Source organism: Oncorhynchus clarkii, chromosome 22, assembly GCF_045791955.1.
Source record: "Oncorhynchus clarkii lewisi isolate Uvic-CL-2024 chromosome 22, UVic_Ocla_1.0, whole genome shotgun sequence".
In the NCBI taxonomy this organism is placed as follows: domain Eukaryota; kingdom Metazoa; phylum Chordata; class Actinopteri; order Salmoniformes; family Salmonidae; genus Oncorhynchus; species Oncorhynchus clarkii.
In genome coordinates, this window is record NC_092168.1 from 38594865 (window position 1) to 38614635 (window position 19771).

A 19771-nucleotide genomic window follows, 5' to 3' on the forward strand; every position below is an offset into this window, starting at 1 on the left:
AACTCATATCGGCCCCTTCCCCATCCAACTCATATCGGCCCCTTCCCCATCCAACTCATATCGGCCCCTTCCCCATCCAACTCACAAACTACCAAGAAAAACTTAAAGCGGTCAGAATTCATTTGATGCACTCTGTCTAACTGAATCAAACTGCAACAAAACGTTGATTGATCACAGCATGAGAGAAAGTAGGTCTATTCACGAGAGAGTGTGTGTCTGTGTAGTGTGTGTGTGTCTGTGTAGTGTGTGTGTGTCTGTGTATTGTGTGTGTGTCTGTGTAGTGTGTGTGTCTGTGTAGTGTGTGTGTGTCTGTGTAGTGTGTGTGTGTCTGTGTAGTGTCTGTGTAGTGTGTGTGTGTCTGTGTAGTGTGTGTGTGTGTCTGTAGTGTGTGTGTGTGTCTGTGTAGTGTGTGTGTGTGTCTGTGTAGTGTGTGTGTGTGTCTGTGTAGTGTGTGTCTATCTGTGTAGTGTGTGTCTGTCTGTGTAGTGTGTGTGTCTATGTCTGTCTGTCTGTCTGTCTGTCTGTCTGTCTGTCTGTCTGTCTGTCTGTCTGTCTGTCTGTCTGTGTAGTGTGTGTATCTGTCTGTGTAGCGTGTGTCTGTGTAGTGTGTGTGTGTCTATCTTTTCCTGATTGAGTGTTCTGGTTTCAACGCCACACAGAAAGAAAGTGTTCACATCGTTCAGGCCAGCCATGGAGTGCCATCCTTTAGGTCTAATTATCCTGATGCCACAGCGTGAGCTGTGATTGTACTCAGTCAGGAGGAGAGGGGGTCATGGTGCCACAGCGTGAACTGGAGGAGTAGAGGGGGATGAGGTTGAAAAGAGGAAGAGGGATTGGCACATGACAGGTACATTTGGTTAGATTGTTGACAAGCAACACTCTGCATATGGAGAAGGAGGAGAGAGGAGGTGGAGAAGGAGAGAGTAGGAAGTGGAGGAGGAGGAGGTGGAGAAGGAAGAGGAGAGAGGAGAGGAGGTGAAGAAGGAGAGAGGAGTCGAGAGGAGGTTGAGGAGGAGAGAGGAGGTGGAGGAAGTGGAGGAGAGGAGGAAGAAGTGGAGGAGGAGAGAGGAGGAGGAAGTGGAGGAGGAGAGAGGTATACTGTGCTTGTATGTGTGAGCGTGCGTGCGTGTGTGCCTGAGTGTGTGCGCGCCTGCGTCCGTGCGCGTCCGTGCGTGTGTGTGTGTGTGTGTGTGTGTGTGTGTGTGTGTGTGTGTGTGTGTGTGTGTGTGTGTGTGTGTGTGTGTGTGTGTGTGTGTGTGTGTGTGTGTGTGTATGCATGCACATATACGTCGGGCCAGCCAGTAATGACAGAGGTGGGGCAGTAGCTTTGACTGACAGGTGTAAGTGTGGTGTGGTTGGGTAATAGCCCACTGAGCAATCCCAATAACCCTGCAGGTGAGCTACTTTATTCAGTCACACAAAGACCACATGGCTCTGGATAGCTGCTAATGGCTCCTGATTGATGGACCAATCACACAGCTCAGACCCAAATGGTTTACAGAACCAAAAGGGACAGAGACACAAATGGGCGATAGGCCATTTCTATTCTGCCTCACAAGACCTGAAGGAGAGCTGGGCCAGTAACACAAGACCTGAAGGAGAGCTGGGCCAGTAACACAAGACCTGAAGGAGAGCTGGGCCAGTAACACAAGACCTGAAGGAGAGCTAGGCCAGTAACACAAGACCAGAGGTGAGAACAGCACAGGCAACATGAACATATGATGGGGTATAAGAACGCTCATATTCATATTCCATTTGAAGACTAATTTTACCATTCCTAATGAACATGGACCTTGTCCAAACTGGTCTGTGTGACCAGCTACCCAGCCAACCAGCCAACCATCCAGCTACCCAGCCAACCAGCCAGCTACCCAGCCAACCAGCCAGCCATCCAGGTATCCAGCTAACCAGCCAGCTACCCAGCCAACCAGCCAACCAGCCAGCTACCCAGCCAACCAGCCAGCTACCCAGCCAACCAGCCAGCCAGCTACCCAGCCAACCAGCCAGCTACCCAGCCAACCAGCTACCAAGGCAACCAGCCAGCTACCCAGCCAACCAGCCAACCATCCAGCTACCCAGCCAACCAGCCAGCTACCCAGCCAACCAGCCAACCATCCAGCTACCCAGCCAACCAGCCAGCTACCCAGCCAACCAGCCAGCTACCCAGCCAACCAGCCAGCTACCCAGCCAAACAGTCAGCTACCCAGCCAACCAACCAGCCATCCAGCTACCCAGCCAACCAGCCAGCTACCCAGCCAACCAACCAGCCATCCAGCTACCCAGCCAACCAGCCAGCTACCCAGCCAACCAGCTACCAAGGCAACCAGCCAGCTACCCAGCCAACCAGCCAACCATCCAGCTACCCAGCCAACCAGCCAGCTACCCAGCCAACCAGCCAACCATCCAGCTACCCAGCCAACCAGCCAGCTACCCAGCCAACCAGCCAGCTACCCAGCCAACCAGCCAGCTACCCAGCCAACCAGCCAGCCAGCTACCCAGCCAACCAGCCAGCTACCCAGCCAGCCAACCAGCTACCAAGGCAAACAGCCAGCTACCCAGCCAACCAGCCAGCTACCCAGCCAACCAGCCAGCTACCCAGCCAACCAGCCAGCTACCCAGCCAACCAGCCAGCTACCCAGCCAAACAGTCAGCTACCCAGCCAACCAACCAGCCATCCAGCTACCCAGCTAACCAGCCAGCTACCCAGCTAACCAGCCAGCTACCCAGCCAACCAGCCAACCAGCCAGCTACCCAGCCAACCAGCCAGCTACCCAGCCAACCAGCCAGCCAGCTACCCAGCCAACCAGCCAGCTACCCAGCCAACCAGCCAGCTACCCAGCCAACCAGCTACCAAGGCAAACAGCCAGCTACCCAGCCAACCAGCCAACCATCCAGCTACCCAGCCAACCAGCCAGCTACCCAGCCAACCAGCCAACCATCCAGCTACCCAGCCAACCAGCCAGCTACCCAGCCAACCAGCCAGCTACCCAGCCAACCAGCCAGCCAGCTACCCAGCCAACCATCCAGCTACCCAGCCAACCAGCCAGCTACCCAGCCAAACAGTCAGCTACCCAGCCAACCAACCAGCCATCCAGCTACCCAGCTAACCAGCCAGCTACCCAGCTAACCAGCCAGCTACCCAGCCAACCAGCCAACCAGCCAGCTACCCAGCCAACCAGCCAGCTACCCAGCCAACCAGCCAGCCAGCTACCCAGCCAACCAGCCAGCTACCCAGCCAACCAGCCAGCTACCCAGCCAACCAGCTACCAAGGCAAACAGCCAGCTACCCAGCCAACCAGCCAACCATCCAGCTACCCAGCCAACCAGCCAGCTACCCAGCCAACCAGCCAACCATCCAGCTACCCAGCCAACCAGCCAGCTACCCAGCCAACCAGCCAGCTACCCAGCCAACCAGCCAGCCAGCTACCCAGCCAACCAGCCAGCTACCCAGCCAGCTACCCAGCTACCTAGCCAACCAGCCAGCTACCCAGCCAACCAGCTACCAAGGCAACCAGCCAGCTACCCAGCCAACCAGCTACCCAGCCAACCAGCCAGCTACCCAGCCAACCATTCAGCCAGCTACCCAGCCAACCATTCAGCCAGCTACCCAGCCAACCATTCAGCCAGCAGCCTTTCCATGTGAATTACTGTGAGTCCCTGTGCGCTGCCTCTTATTAGAAACCTCAGTCATGAGGCTTTAGGGAGGCCTCTAATTGATTGGCTTGGAGAAATGCAGGGCTAGCCACAGTCCCTCTGCATGTGTGTGTGTGTGTGTGTGTGTGTGTGTGTGTGTGTGTGTGTGTGTGTGTGTGTGTGTGTGTATTGTGGCAGGACATGGGGTGGGAACTGGAGAAGTATGAAAAAAACTTGTTCTGGGTCAGGGCTTGGTATTCACTCTCTGACGGATGTGACAGTCCTCTATGTGTATGGCGTGTCACTGGATGGACATTTGACATACAGAAACAAGATTTAACCCTGATTCATAAAGATTGATAAAACACAATGTATTGTATGGTTGATTAATGAATTACAGTACAAGACAGGTCATTCAGCTGCCTAGAGACAGACAAGTAAATAATGGTTACTCTGTTACTTTGTCTGTGCCCCAAATGCCACCCTATTCCCTCTCTCCGGGATGCATCCTTCGAAGTACCCACTCTCAGATAAGGATTTGTACTGAACTGTAGACACACTTGTACATAACACACAGAGTTCAAGCCTGCCGTGTTTTCCAACGGCTCCAAACATGTCAGATTGGTAACATCTGTAACAAAACCTCAGTTCATTCATTGTGTTTCCTTTACTCTTTGGCTTCCAGTCCCGTTTCAGTCCGTCTCTCTTTGGAAAAACGCGTGAGTTGCTTAGACACAACATGGATTTCTACTTTGATAAATGTTACAGTAACTGCTTCTTTTTTGCTTTTTCTTCCGCTCTTGTTCGGCAGTGTGTGTTTCTCATGTCTCAAAAAACGTCTCTCGTTACCAAAACAACCACGGTGCTCGGAAAGCCAATATTACAAGCATGGAAATAGAAGTAAAAAATAAACAATGACAACAATAACAACAATAACAACCATAACAATAATGATAATGATAATCATGGATAAAGATAGCAATAAATATGGTGGAGAAGTTACATGTGGGTAGGTGTGGTGGAAGGGGACACCAATTATAGAGAGAGAGAATGAGGAAGGGAATGAGGGATGGGGGGGAAAGAGAGAAGAAGAGGGAAGGGGTGGGCTAGCGCACAGAAAGTGGCTGATTGATTGATTGCTGAACCTCCATTCTGTTGTGTCCCTCCCTGTTTCTCTCCACATAGGGAGAGGTTGGGTATGCAGGGGGGACAGAGGACAGAACAGAGTAACTGTTATCCTGAGTGTCCTTGTACACCACTGGGTCCTCATTGTCCTCACAAGGCTGTCCTCTTTTATGTCCTAAACCATGATATGTTCAGCTAGTAGTGTCCTCATAAACCACAGTGGCCATACACACTAGGTTAGTGTGTAATAACTACTGTACAGTGATAGAGAGAATTAACCATATTTAGAGTGGGGGGTAGGGGGCAGGGGTTAGGGGGCAGGGGGTAGGGGTTAGGGGGCAGGGGTTAGGGGGTTAGGGGGCAGGGGGTTAGGGGGCAGGGGGATAGGGGGGCAGGGGGTTAGGGGGTTAAGGGGTAGGGGGGCAGGGGGTTAGGGGGCAGGGGGTAGGGGGCAGGGGGTTAGGGGGCAGGGGTTTAGGGGTTAGGGGTTAGGGGTTTAGGGGTTAGGGGGCAGGGGGTTAGGGGGCAGGGGTTTAGGGGGCGGGGGGTTAGGGGGCAGGGGGTAGGGGGTTAGGGGGCAGGGGGTTAGGGGGCAGGGGGTTAGGGGTTAGGGGGCAGGGGGTTAGAGGGATAGTCTGGTCCATCGCATAGGGATGTTGTTGCACCATTGAGGTTTGGCAATGGGGGCTGGATGGGAGGGGCGATTCCAACTTTTTTTTAAATACCATAAGCTTCCATTCTGGACTTAAACCATATGTGTTTATCATTGGTGAATTCCCCCCATACCACTGTTCCTACCTCCACCCAACACCCATCCACTGTCCAACCACCCACTCAAACTGTCAACGGTGTCAAAGACCAAAGACTAGAATGACTAGAGGGGCGGAGAGGGGGAGGATTTGGAGGACAGCTACAGCAGCCAGCTATGTGCTGTAGATCTGGAGCTGAGGGACCATAGGAGGAAGGAGGTCTGAGCAGGCCCCCAGTATTCAGTCTATGAGTGTCAGTTAGGGGCCTGACTCAAGACCCAACATCGAAATCAGGACAAGTGCTCAGCATGTGGGTGTGGTTGAGACATTAGGGAGAGTAGTCATTGGACAGATCAGATGAGAGCCGGCCCTCTTGGGTAAAGCTGAATTTTGGGATTGGCTCAATTCAAGAGTGGTGTTGATGTGGCGAGTTCCTCTTGTGGACAGGGGTGAGATGTGTGTGTTTGGTTTTCTCTCTGTCTATTGGTTCAGTGAACATACTATTCTAACTGTTCCACATGGCTGCTCTTTCATGGCATATCCCTGTTGCTGAGGTAACAACTTGTATTTTCACTGAAATCCCTCTTTGACGAGCCCTCCTTAGGATCGCTTCTGTCTGTTTATATTTGTGTGTGTGTGTGTGTGTGTGTGTGTGTGTCAGTGAGTCTCTCATTGTCTCATCTATGCCTCTCTTCCCCTCTCCCAGTGTTTTGTTCCCAATCGCTTCCCCTCGTCTCTCTCTCTCTCTCGTTTGTGTCTCTTCGTCTCTTGTGTCTCTCATGTCTCTCATGTCTCCGCCCATCTCTTCCAGTGTCTCATCTAGTCTCTGGGTCTCTATCTCTGGAAGTCAGCCTGTTCTCTGGGACTGGATGAGGAGCTACTAGGGGGCAGGGAGCTGGCTCGGCCCCCACCCAGACCATGAGAATGCCCCTTGTCCTTGCTCTCCTCCATGGCTCCCATACTGGTCCCTGAAGACTGGCCTGGGGCTGGGGCCAGGGAAGAGGCTGACCCTGCTGCGTTGCTCTCCCTCTCCCCTCCTTCCCTCTCAGTAGTGGGGTACATCTCCTCGTGACCATCCTCACTGGACTCAGGGTCTTCTGAGCTGGAGAGGAGCTCCTCGTCTCTGTATTCGCTGACGTCCACGCCGCCAGCTCCCTCCCCCAGCTCCTTCAGCCGGCCGTGGTGCTTGACATGGTAGCGCTGGTTCTGGAAGAACTTGATGATGGTGTGTTTGGGCAGGTCCAGCTGGGCTGACAGGGTGTGGATGGCTTCCTGGTCGGGGTACAGACCCACGTCTTGGATGAAGCTCTGCAGGATGCCCAGGGCTTCTAGAGAGATCTTAGTGCGCGACCGAGGCTTCTTAGCGACCATGCAAACACCGACTCCTGGGCCGCCCGTGCAGCCACCCCCACCACCACCTCTTTCAACGTTCTGTGACCCTTCCTCGTTACCCTGGGCGGGCACGGGGTCCTCGCGCATGGGGGAGTGGTGCTTCAGGGGCTGTGGGGGTTGCCTGTGCAGCGCCTGGTGAGAAAAACAGTACAACTGATTAGTGGGGATCAGTGACCCCTCATCAAAGCTACAGAGTAGAGAGCCATTCCACATGTGTCAGAGGTCTTTCAACAACAAGTTCAACTAGGTAACAACAGCGATGCCCATTGGCTGAGCCATGTTTAACAGCGGTGCTCATTGGCTGAGGCCAGGACAGAGCCAGTCAGTGCTTCATAGCTTAGATACCATCGCAGATGGACAATATTATAGCTACCTTTGACCTATGACCTGGATGTAAGTTTAGCACGTAGTAAAACTACAACCACCTTCTCTGCCATCAATCACGGACCATCATCACTGTTTAACCAGACAGGGCCAGAACATAACCCGCTGAGGTAGAGAGGGACGTGTCTCCAGTCTCCTCTCTGGTTGGAGTTACGCAAATACCCACTGATCATTAACAACACTGGGGGAGATGGGCACTAGAGGAAGGATTAGGTGGTAGACTGGGGGAAGACAGTAAAGAAGAAGAGTGAGGGGGCGGAGGGGTGAGAAGAGGAGCAGAGGAGAGGTCAAGGAGGGTGGGTGAGACAGAGTCAAGGTTAGTAAAGGTGAGAGGTGATTACAGCCAGACCAGGGGAGTCAGTGGGATTAGAGACAGTGTTGTGGTAGAGGAGTGTCAGAGAGCCAGGATGCTACTACATACTGTAGCTCTGTCCCGCTGGTTTCCCAACCCGGGCCCCTGCTCAGTCACTTTGACTCTGCTCTGGAACTCTAAACTAGAAATATGTGGTGCATTAAAATTAAAGGACCCACATAAAGATAATAGCCATTCTCTTTTCTCTCTCCCTCAATAATAACAGGGTATTACTTAAATAATATTGAGGGCAAGCCAGACCATCAAATTGTTCAGATTTCACATGTGGGGGCTGTTTGAGGGTAGCGATTTACAGGAAGAGTGTGGGTTGGGTGATTTACAGGAATAGTATGGATTGGGTGATTTACAGGAAGAGTGTAGGTTGGGTGATTTACAGGAAGAGTGTAGGTTGGATGATTTACAAGAAGAGTGTAGGTTGGGTGATTTACAGGAAGCGTGTAGGTTGGGTGATTTACAGGAAGAGTGTAGATTGGGTGATTTACAGGAAGAGTGTAGATTGGGTGATTTACAGGAAGATTGTAGGTTGGGTGATTTACAGGAAGAGTGTAGGTTGGGTGATTTACAGGAAGAGTGTAGGTTGGGTGATTTACAGGAAGAGTGTAGGTTGGACCACACACTCCTCACACGCACGCAACCCCCCCACAGAGATATTGAAATACTTAATATCTAAATTGATAGTGAAACATCGGGGAGTTACAAGCCCTTCCCTCTTCCACAACCAGGAACAAACACACACTCACAAATAGACACCAGACAGTCATTTCTTTACTCCTCTCACAGACGGATTCACAGACACAGAGGCCTGGTCTCCTTCACGCACTAATGATGATATCTGTGGCAACAGGAGAGAGCCTAGCCAAACACACGAGGGGTATGGGCTCAAGGGGTATGGGCTCTGGATTAAGGAACCACCAGTCAGCCCAACCACCATTCTCTCATGAAGAGAGTCAGTGCCAAGCCAACATGACTCCAACCCCCAATCCTGCTAAGCGATGAAATCCCCTTCCCTCCCCTCTGTCCTCTATCATTTCACCCTTCCAGTTAAGCCTATACCCCTCCAATCCGTCAATTTCTGTACCCTCTACCCCTTTATCCCGCCAGCTGAGCCTCTACCCCTCCACCAACCTCTCCGTTAGGATACTGTAAACATCCGTCACTTTACAGCTACACGGTACTGTAAACTCTGGATGGAAGTTGTTCTCCTCGTGGCATAATTAAATATTCTTCCATTTTCTCTCTTGTTTTTTTCCTTCTTTCAGTTGCGACCGGGGAATGCTGTATTTTAATTATTTACAGCCTGGAATCGAACCAGGGTCTGTAGTGACGCCTCTAGCACTGAGATGCAGTGCCTTAGACCGCTGCGCCACTCGGAAGCTTCTTGTAAGTTCATTGCATTAAAGAAAAAGGTTTCCTTTTTAACACAAATCAAATCAAGGCGAATTACAGAGATGCAGAGCTATTAAATAATTATACTACATGAAATATTCAGACTAAAGCCTTAATGAGGGCTTGTTCTCCTGGGGCCACGGGCAGACCACGGGTGGGGGGTGTGTGTGTGTTTCACTGTGTGTGTGTCTGTGTGTTGATGCTGCATGGGACAGTTTTCTGCCACCGGAGACACCATTAACACACAAATAAATATGTAATGACAGAAAATAAGTTTTCTGTTGACTTTCTGCATGACTTCACCTTTCACCTTTCCTGTTAATCAGTATGTTTTTTCTTCTCCCTCTCTCTCCTGTGTCACCGGGCCTGGGGAGTGGATGAGTCAGTGTGTGTGTGTGTGTGTGTGTGTGTGTGTGTGTGTGTGTGTGTGTGGGGGCTTGTGTGTGGGCTTGTGTGTGTGTGGGACTGAGCCTGTCTTTGTTGCATAGGTGTGTGACTTGAATACTGAGTTGTTTTATAGTACTTGTACAGTAACTGAAATCATGTACGATGTAGCTGCACATGTGTGTGTGGAAATCCTTCCACTTATCTGTAATTAAAGCATTAAGCTGGCTGTGGTTTACCCAGCTGAGAGCTGAACTCAGCCCCTCAAACTGACAATTAGACCATCAGAGGAAGCAATAGGTTTATAAAAGTGTTAGCATGTGTAGATGAATGAAACTACATAACGAGACAGAGGGGGGCAGCAGAAAGAATAGTGTGTGTGTCTGTGTGTGTGTCTGTGTGTGTGTCTGTGTGTCAGGGTGTGTCTGTGTGTGTGTCTGTGTGTCAGGGTGTGTCAGGGTGTGTCTGTGTGTGTGTCTGTGTGTGTGTCTGTGTGTCAGGGTGTGTCTGTGTGTGTCAGGGTGTGTCTGTGTGTGTGTCTGTGTGTCAGGGGGTGTCTGTGTGTGTGTCTGTGTGTGTGTCTGTGTGTGTGTCTGTGTCTGTGTGTGTCTGTGTGTGTGTCTGTGTGTGTGTGTGTCTGTGTGTGTGTCTGTGTGTGTGTGTGTGTCTGTGTCTGTGAGAGTTTATGTGTGTAGAAAGAAGGGGGCTTGTTGCCAGCTCACTATCTAGTCCAGCACTCGTGGGGTCTCAATCCAAGGTGCAGGCAGCACACAGTACCCACTACCCAGCAGAATTCAATTTAGCAAAAACAATAGAGAAATTATTCATAAGGGCAGGGCCTGCCAAATTAGCAGAGGGACGCACTTACTGCTAAACACATGGAGGTATAAGCAGGGCAGCAGAGTGTGTACTGCTGGGAAGAGAGCCAGCATCATCATAGCACGCACGCACACACACACACACACACACACACACACACACACACACACACACACACACACACCTGTAGATCTAATGGACAAGCACAAACAGTACATGTCACATGGTACTGTAGATATGGGGCGGCAGGTAGCCTGACCGTAGGTCCAGTAAAAGAAAGGTTGCTGGTTTGAATTGGGCCGACTGGGTGAAAAATGTGTTGATGTGCCCTTGAGAAAAGCACCTAACTCTAATTGTTCCTGTAAGTTGACTACAATGTAAATGTATAAAAAGGCTGACATACTGTACACACCCAGATAGTCATACTCACCCTGATCAGCCATGATCAGATACCCAACCAGCCATGATCAGATACCCAACCAGCCATGATCAGATACCCAACCAGCCATGATCAGATACCCAACCAGCCATGATCAGATACCCAACCAGCCATGATCAGATACCCAACCAGACATGATCAGATACCCAACCAGCCATGATCAGATACCCAACCAGCCATGATCAGATACCCAACCAGCCATGATCAGATACCCAACCAGCCATGATCAGATACCCAACCAGACATGATCAGATACCCAACCAGCCATGATCAGATACCCAACCAGCCATGATCAGATACCCAACCAGCCATGATCAGATACCCAACCAGCCATGATCAGATACCCAACCAGACATGATCAGATACCCAACCAGACATGATCAGATACCCAACCAGCCATGATCAGATACCCAACCAGCCATGATCAGATACCTAACCAGCCATGATCAGATACCTAACCAGCCATGATCAGATACCTAACCAGCCATGATCAGATACCTAACCAGCCATGATCAGATACCCAACCAGCCATGATCAGATACCCAACCAGCCATGATCAGATACCCAACCAGCCATGATCAGATACCCAACCAGCCATGATCAGATACCTAACCAGCCATGATCAGATATCTAACCAGCCATGCTCAGATACCTAACCAGCCATGATCAGATACCTAACCAGCCATGATCAGATACCCAACCAGCCATGATCAGATACCCAACCAGCCATGATCAGATACCCAACCAGCCATGATCAGATACCTAACCAGCCATGCTCAGATACCTAACCAGCCATGCTCAGATACCCAACCAGCCATGATCAGATACCTAACCAGCCATGCTCAGATACCTAACCAGACATGATCAGACATCTGACCAGCCATGATCAGCCATGATTAGATACCCAACCAGCCATGACCAGCCATGCTCAGATACCCAACCAGCCATGATCAGACATCTGACCAGCCATGCTCAGATACCTAACCAGCCATGATCAGATACCTAACCAGCCATGATCATCCATGATCAGATACCCAACCAGCCATGACCAGCCATGCTCAGATACCCAACCAGCCATGATCAGACATCTGACCAGCCATGACCAGCCATGCTCAGATACCTAACCAGCCATGATCAGATACCTAACCAGACATGCTCAGATACCTAACCAGCCATGCTCAGATACCTAACCAGCCATGATCAGACATCTGACCAGCCATGATCAGCCATGATCAGACATCTGACAAGCCATGATCAGACATCTGATCAGCCATGATCAGACATCTGACCAGCCATGATCAGCCATGCTCAGATACCTAACCAGCCATGATCAGCCATGCTCAGATACCTAACCAGCCATGATCAGACATCTGACCAGCCATGATCAGCCATGCTTAGATACCTAACCAGCCATGATCAGACATCTGACCAGCCATGATCAGATACCCAACCAGCCATGATCAGCCATGTTCAGATACCCAACCAGCCATGATCAGCCATCTGACCAGCCATGATCAGACATCTGACCAGCCATGATCAGCCATGCTCAGATACCCAACCAGCCATGACCAGCCATGCTCAGATACCCAACCAGCCATGATCAGCCATGCTCAGATACCCAACCAGCCATGATCAGCCATGCTCAGACATCCGACCAGCCATGATCAGACATGATCATAATTAAAATGTTATAGTGCAGTGGTAAATTCATAATTCATAACCCTTGAGTCCTTTTGTTTTTGGTCAGCGGTTGTCTGGGGTTGTATGTGGTTGTGTGAGGTTGTGTGTGGTTGTCTGGGGGTGTGTGGGGGTGTCTGGGTGTGTGGGGGGTTGTGTGGGGGTGTGTGGGGTTGTGTGGAGTTGTGTGGGGGTGTCTGGGGTTGTGTGGGGGTGTGTGGGGGTGTCTGGGGTTGTCTGGGGGAGAATAGTATTCACATAATGTGCTGTCTATAGTGTACAGTGAGTGTATTTGTGTGTGTATAGTGCACAGTGAGTGTATTTGTGTGTCTATAGTGTACAGTGAGTGTATTTGAGTGTCTATAGTGTACAGTGAGTGTATTTGTGTGTCTATAGTGTACAGTGAGTGTATTTGAGTGTCTATAGTGTACAGTGAGTGTATTTGTGTGTCTATAGTGTACAGTGAGTGTATTTGTGTGTGTGTATAGTGTACAGTGAGTGTATTTTTGTGTGTGTATAGTGTACAGTGAGTGTATTTGTGTGTGTATAGTGTACAGTGAGTGTATTTGTGTGTGTATAGTGTACAGTGAGTGTATTTGTGTGTGTGAGTGACTGAGCTGTGTAGCAGCTGGGACACGTGTGGTCTGTCTGTGGTGACAGGCAGGGAGGCGGGATGGTGCGTGTGTGTGTGTGTGTGTGTGTGTGTGTGTGTGTGTGTGTGCGTGTGTGTTTGGTAGAGTGGGTCACGTGTTCTGTGTTGGATGTATCATAGTGATATAGGCACACTGTGGTGGGTAGTCTCACCTTGACAATTGACGTGTCTGGGTGTGTCCCCATCCTTCCCCCTGTCCCCTTACCCCCTCCTAACGGGGTATTTCCTCCCCACAACACAATGCAACAACAGTCTGTTTACTCCCCTGTGGAGATGACTGGATCCTCACTGATAATATCTTTATATGATATTAACATGTTCATTTATGTTATGGTCACTGGAGAGGCAGGTAGCCTAGCGGTTAAGTACATTGGGCCATTAAGCAAAAGGTCACTGGTTTGAATCCCTGAGCTGGGAAGGTGGGAACATCTGCGTTCTACCCTCTGATTCAGAGGGGTTGGGTTAAATGCGGAAGACACATTTCAGTTGAAGACATTCAGTTGTACAACTGACTAGGTATCCCCCTTTCAATATTGTAGTTATCACTTTGAAATATGAATTATAACTAAGAATAAATCAATCAAAATGAGAGGAGGAATGGGGGGGGGGGGAGAAACCTGGCCTTCGTACCTTTGCCCACATGGTAATCCTGATAATACTGTGTGACCACAGAATAGTCGTGTGTGTGTTCAGTTTTAATGCATAATGCATGTGTGTCCTCAGTGATTTCCATCCAATAACGACCCTGGCTGGCATTGGAGAAAGTCCATTTAATCTGCAAGACCATTTCTTCATGTGCTCTAAACAGTGTTTGTTGAGGGTGGGGGTTGAGGGGTGGGGTTGAGGGGTGGGATTGAGGGGTGGGGGTTAGGGTGGTGTTGAGGGGTGGGATTGAGGGGTGGGGGTTAGGGTGGGGTTGAGGGTTGACGGTGGGGGTTTGAGTGGGGGTTAGGGTGGGTTTGAGGGGTGGGGGTTAGGGTGGGGTTGAGGGGTGGGATTGAGGGGTGGGGGTTAGGGTGGGGTTGAGGGGTGGGATTGAGGGGTGGGGGTTAGGGTGGGGTTGAGGGTTGACGGTGGGGGTTTAAGTGGGGTTGAGGGGTGGGGTTTAAGGGTGCGGTTAAGGGGTGAGATGGTGGGGTTGAGGGGTGGGGTTGAGGGTTGACGGTGGGGGTTAGGGTGGGGTTGAGGGGTGGGGTTTAAGGGTGCGGTTAAGGGGTGAGATTGCGGGGTGGGGTTGAGGGGTGGGGTTGACGGTGGGGGTTTGGGTTAGGGTGGGGTTGAGGGGTGGGGGTTGAGGGTGCAGTTAAGGGGTGAGATTGAGGGGAGGGGTGGGGTTGAGGGGTGGGTGTTGAGGTTGAGGGGTGGGGGATTAGGGTGGGGTTGAGTGGTGGGGTTGATGGGTGAGGGTTAAGGGTGGTGTTGAGGGGGGGGGTTAAGGGTGGGGTTGAGGGGGGGTTAAGGGTGGGGTTGAGAGGGGGTTAAGGGTGGGGTTCAGGTGGGGTTAAGGGTGGGATGGAAGGGGGTGTTAAGGGTGGGATGAAGGGGGGGTTAGGGTGGGGTTGAGGGTTGACGGTGGGGGTTTAAGTGGGGTTGAGGGGTGGGGTTTAAGGGTGCGGTTAAGGGGTGAGATGGTGGGGTTGAGGGGTGGGGTTGAGGGTTGACGGTGGGGGTTAGGGTGGGGTTGAGGGGTGGGGTTTAAGGGTGCGGTTAAGGGGTGAGATTGCGGGGTGGGGTTGAGGGGTGGGGTTGACGGTGGGGGTTTGGGTTAGGGTGGGGTTGAGGGGTGGGGGTTGAGGGTGCAGTTAAGGGGTGAGATTGAGGGGAGGGGTGGGGTTGAGGGGTGGGTGTTGAGGTTGAGGGGTGGGGGATTAGGGTGGGGTTGAGTGGTGGGGTTGATGGGTGAGGGTTAAGGGTGGTGTTGAGGGGGGGGGTTAAGGGTGGGGTTGAGGGGGGGTTAAGGGTGGGGTTGAGAGGGGGTTAAGGGTGGGGTTCAGGTGGGGTTAAGGGTGGGATGGAAGGGGGTGTTAAGGGTGGGATGAAGGGGGGGTTAGGGTGGGGTTGAGGGTTGACGGTGGGGGTTTAAGTGGGGTTGAGGGGTGGGGTTTAAGGGTGCGGTTAAGGGGTGAGATGGTGGGGTTGAGGGGTGGGGTTGAGGGGTGGGGTTTAAGGGTGCGGTTAAGGGGTGAGATGGTGGGGTTGAGGGGTGGGGTTGAGGGTTGACGGTGGGGGTTAGGGCGGGGTTGAGGGGTGGGGTTTAAGGGTGCGGTTAAGGGGTGAGATTGCGGGGTGGGGTTGAGGGGTGGGGTTGACGGTGGGGGTTTGGGTTAGGGTGGGGTTGAGGGGTGGGGGTTGAGGGTGCAGTTAAGGGGTGAGATTGAGGGGAGGGGTGGGGTTGAGGGGTGGGTGTTGAGGTTGAGGGTTGGGGGATTAGGGTGGGGTTGAGTGGTGGGGTTGATGGGTGAGGGTTAAGGGTGGTGTTGAGGGGGGGGGGTTAAGGGTGGGGTTGAGGGGGGGTTAAGGGTGGGGTTGAGAGGGGGTTAAGGGTGGGGTTCAGGTGGGGTTAAGGGTGGGATGGAAGGGGGTGTTAAGGGTGGGATGAAGGGGGGGTTAAGGGTGGGGTTGAAGGGGGGGTTAAGGGTGGGGTTGAGAGATATGCAGGACAGGTATCACATGTAATTTCCCAGCAGTATGAGAGATCTCCAGTGTCGATCGGTTCTTCCCCAGGTTGGTATTTGGGGCAGATACACACTGACGGTCTGATACAACAGCCTGGGGAAGAGGGTTATGACCTCTGACCGACCCCAGCCACATCACAAGGACAGAAGGAGGTAGAAAGGTATTCCATCCAATAATGACTCTGGCTGGCATTGAGAAAGTCCATTTAATCAGCAAGGCTGGACTACTGTACCTCTGTGTATGATGCTATATGCATAGGTGTCTAAACATCTTTTTGGTATGGATCATTATTTGTGGATCCCTGTTGTTATGAATATGTGACTGGGGTCTCTGTTCTCTACCCCACATTGATGTTGTCTCATATGTATCGATTGTATTATCTTTCCTGATCAAATAATATCTTATTTTAAATTGTTTTAATAAAAATAAATAGTGCTGTGCTGTATAAAACTCTGTACTCACATAGAGATGGACAGTGCAGAACCATAGTACTAAGGTTAGTATGCAGGCTAGGTTCATCTGATCCATAGCACTAAGGTTAGTATGCAGGCTAGGTTCATCTGAGCCATAGCACTAAGGTTAGCATGCAGGCTAGGTTCATCTGATCCATAGCACTAAGGTTAGCATGCAGGCTAGGTTCATCTGATCCATAGCACTAAGGTTAGCCTGCAGGCTAGGTTCATCTGATCCATAGCACCAAGGTTAGCATGCAGGCTAGGTTCATCTGATCCATAGCACTAAGGTTAGCATGCAGGCTAAGTTCATCTGATCCTAGATGGGCTGGTCTCACCTGTGGGTCTTGGGGCAGGTGTAGTACAGTGTGGACTCTCTCACTGTGGTGGTGCCTTGACTCCTCTTCATACACCATGTCCCTCTCTGTCTGGGACAGGGTCAGGAACCTCCGGATGGTGCACAGGTTCTCCCACAGAGTACGGTTCTCTGGGCTAGGGTTCTCCTTCCACCGCAGCAACTCACACAGCCAGCCCTGAGATAGGGAGGGAGGGAGGGAGGGAGGGAGGGAGGGAGGGAGGGAGGGAGGGAGGGAGGGAGGGAGAGAGAGAGAGATGGAGAAGATTTGATTATCTCTGCTAGAATGGGCCAGTCTGACACCAGCTGTTGTGTGCATCCAGACTCTACCAGCATGCAGTGTTAATAACCTGATCAGGTCTCCACCTCTCTCATCATCCCTCTCTCCTCTCAGCTGCAGCAGATGGGTGCAGTGAGCCATGACCCCCAGCCCAGCCTAGCCCAGCCAGCCCCGGACCCCCTGACCCCTGAACCTGGGAGACACAGCTTGATCACCACACAACCTGCCACTCTGGCACAAACACACACACGCACGCACACACACACGTAGACACACACACACGTAGACACACACACAACAGTGTCACTGCTGTAGATATCCATTCTCACTGAGTGACTCACATGCTGCAGCACCATCTCTTCATGTGCTCTAAACAGTGTGTCTGTCTGTCTGTCTGTCAACTCACAAACAACCAAGAAAAACTTAAAGCGGTCAGAATTCATTTGATGCACTCTGTCTAACTGAATCAAACTGCAACAAAACGTTGATTGATCACATGATCGCATGAGAGAGAGTAGGTCTATTCACGAGAGAGTGTGTGTGTTTAGTGTGTGTCTGTGTAGTGTGTGTCTGTGTAGTGTGTGTGTCTGTGTAGTGTGTGTGTGTCTGTGTAGTGTGTGTGTGTCTGTGTAGTGTCTATCTGTCTGTCTGTCTGTCTGTCTGTCTGTCTGTCTGTCTGTCTGTCTGTCTGTCTGTCTGTCTGTCTGGTATTGCTTATCTGCTGCTGTGGAAGTTAACTGACAGTCTAACACAACAGCCTGGGGAAGAAGGTAATCCCACCCACATCACAGGGACAGGAGGAGGTAGAGAAACTACCCATAACCACCTGACAAGGGCCAGATATGTTTCCATTCCCTTAATGGTTAAGGTTAGGATTTGGAGTTGGGTAATGGGATCCTAGATGTTAAGGGCCACTTCTACCTCAAGCAGAGGGACACACTATGGCACAATAGATTGGGAACATTGTAGCAGGATAGGAACAATGTCATGGGTCAAACAGGCCTCTCACCTGGCTCTTGTTGGCAGCCACCTTGGCGAACAGCGCCTGAGACACCTTGGCCCTCTTCATCTCCTGCTGGATCTCATCATAGATACCTGACGTGATGTTGACCAGAGACTCCAGCTTCAGGGGCAGGTCTGGGTTGGGGCCTGGTGGCTTGGGCTGGAGGGGAGGAGGGATAGGGACCGGGGAGAGAGGGTCCACAGAGAAAACAGTTATCTAACCATGAGTTACCAGAGCTTGCCTGCGTGGGTAACACTGCCAACTCCAGTCCACATGTTGCCACACCAAGGACCAAAGGTTTTAACTAAGCATGATGGGTAATCTGTTGATGATCAGTTTACGATTGTTTTTTTTACACACATTATACACATAGATATACATGTTTCTGACATGGAGAATGTATACAGATTAAAAGTCATTAAGTCATTCTCTCTCCTCTCCTTTGTACTCTAATCTATGTTTGAATTACACTGTATTTAATCTCATTATGTTCTCTTCGAAGACTTTGAAGTTATCTGTGCAGGTCCAGACTAGTAATCTGGCGTTCCCAAGTATAAACTATGGCATCAAGATAAATATGTACAGACATAATAATGATGATGCCGAACAGAGAGAATGCGTGTTTGCCCTGGTATGGCATCATAGTATGTTATCTGTGATGGTCCTATAAGGCTGTGTGGGGTTGGGAAGTATAACAAAACCAAGTGTCCCTCTCTCTAGCACACATTACTATGACAACAGGTTAAAGGCTGTTTATTTAGTGTGAACATGTAAAGAGAGGTACAGAACTCTTTCTTTAGAGTCAGTACTCAATTACCAAAATATACTGCATTTACCGTAGCTACAACAGGAAGTAGCGACAGTCATGTACTTTGGGACTACTCCTTTGATTCCACAGTACCATGCAAGCTAAACAAATCATAGCCAGTATTTGACATAAGTAATTCAGCCATTTCTGACCAAAAGTAATTCCGTATGAGGTACATTCTGTGAGCGAGTCAAAAGCGATTGTGGATGAATACACGGCTCACCACAGAGGAGGCTTTGGTCTTGTTTCTCCAGATAGCAGCCCAGGCATCAGGAGTGAGCTGTTCGTCCAGACCTCTCTCCCACACCTTCTGCATGAGGTGGTATGGGACATGGTTAGTGACGGTCGGTCTAAATAGATCCTGTCAAAGGTTTACACACATTACCACTTCTTCAGCCACAACTACAACGTTTACACATGTTACCACTTCTTCAACTACAACGTTTACACACGTTACCACTTCTTCAACTACAACGTTTACACACGTTACCACTTTTTCAGCCTCAAATACAACGTTTACACACGTTACCACTTTTTCAGCCTCAAATACAACGTTTACACATGTTACCACTTCTTCAGCCTCAAATACAACGTTTACACATGTTACCACTTCTTCAGCCTCAAATACAACGTTTACACATGTTACCACTTCTTCAGCCTCAAATACAACGTTTACACATGTTACCACTTCTTCAGCCTCAACTACAACGTTTACACACGTTACCACTTCTTCAGCCTCAAATACAACGTTTACACATGTTACCACTTCTTCAGCCTCAAATACAACGTTTACACATGTTACCACTTCTTCAGCCTCAACTACAACGTTTACACACGTTACCACTTCTTCAGCCTCAAATACAACGTTTACACATGTTACCACTTCTTCAGCCTCAAATACAACGTTTACACACGTTACCACTTCTTCAACTACAACGTTTACACATGTTACCACTTCTTCAGCCTCAAATACAACGTTTACACATGTTACCACTTCTTCAACTACAACGTTTACACGTTACCACTTCTTCAGCCTCAACTACAACGTTTACACATGTTACCACTTCTTCAGTCTCAAATACAACGTTTACACACGTTACCACTTCTTCAGCCTCAAATACAACGTTTACACACGTTACCACTTCTTCAGCCTCAAATACAACGTTTACACATGTTACCACTTC

The 19771-nt window shown here is 50.5% G+C and overlaps 1 protein-coding gene across 1 annotated transcript in view; it reads right to left on the reverse strand.

The window, feature by feature from the left end:
* Positions 1 to 6341: 6341 nt before the first annotated feature.
* Positions 6342 to 19771, reverse strand: part of LOC139380308 (DNA-binding protein SATB2-like) — a 72391-nt gene continuing 58961 nt past the window's right edge. The window contains exons 10-13 of the mRNA XM_071122902.1: positions 18811 to 18948; positions 17786 to 17938; positions 16480 to 16674; positions 6342 to 7052 (exon numbers count right to left, since the gene is read on the reverse strand). Of these exons, the coding sequence (XP_070979003.1) occupies positions 6342 to 7052; positions 16480 to 16674; positions 17786 to 17938; positions 18811 to 18948 (1197 nt within the window). The remainder of the gene's footprint in view (positions 7053 to 16479; positions 16675 to 17785; positions 17939 to 18810; positions 18949 to 19771) is intronic.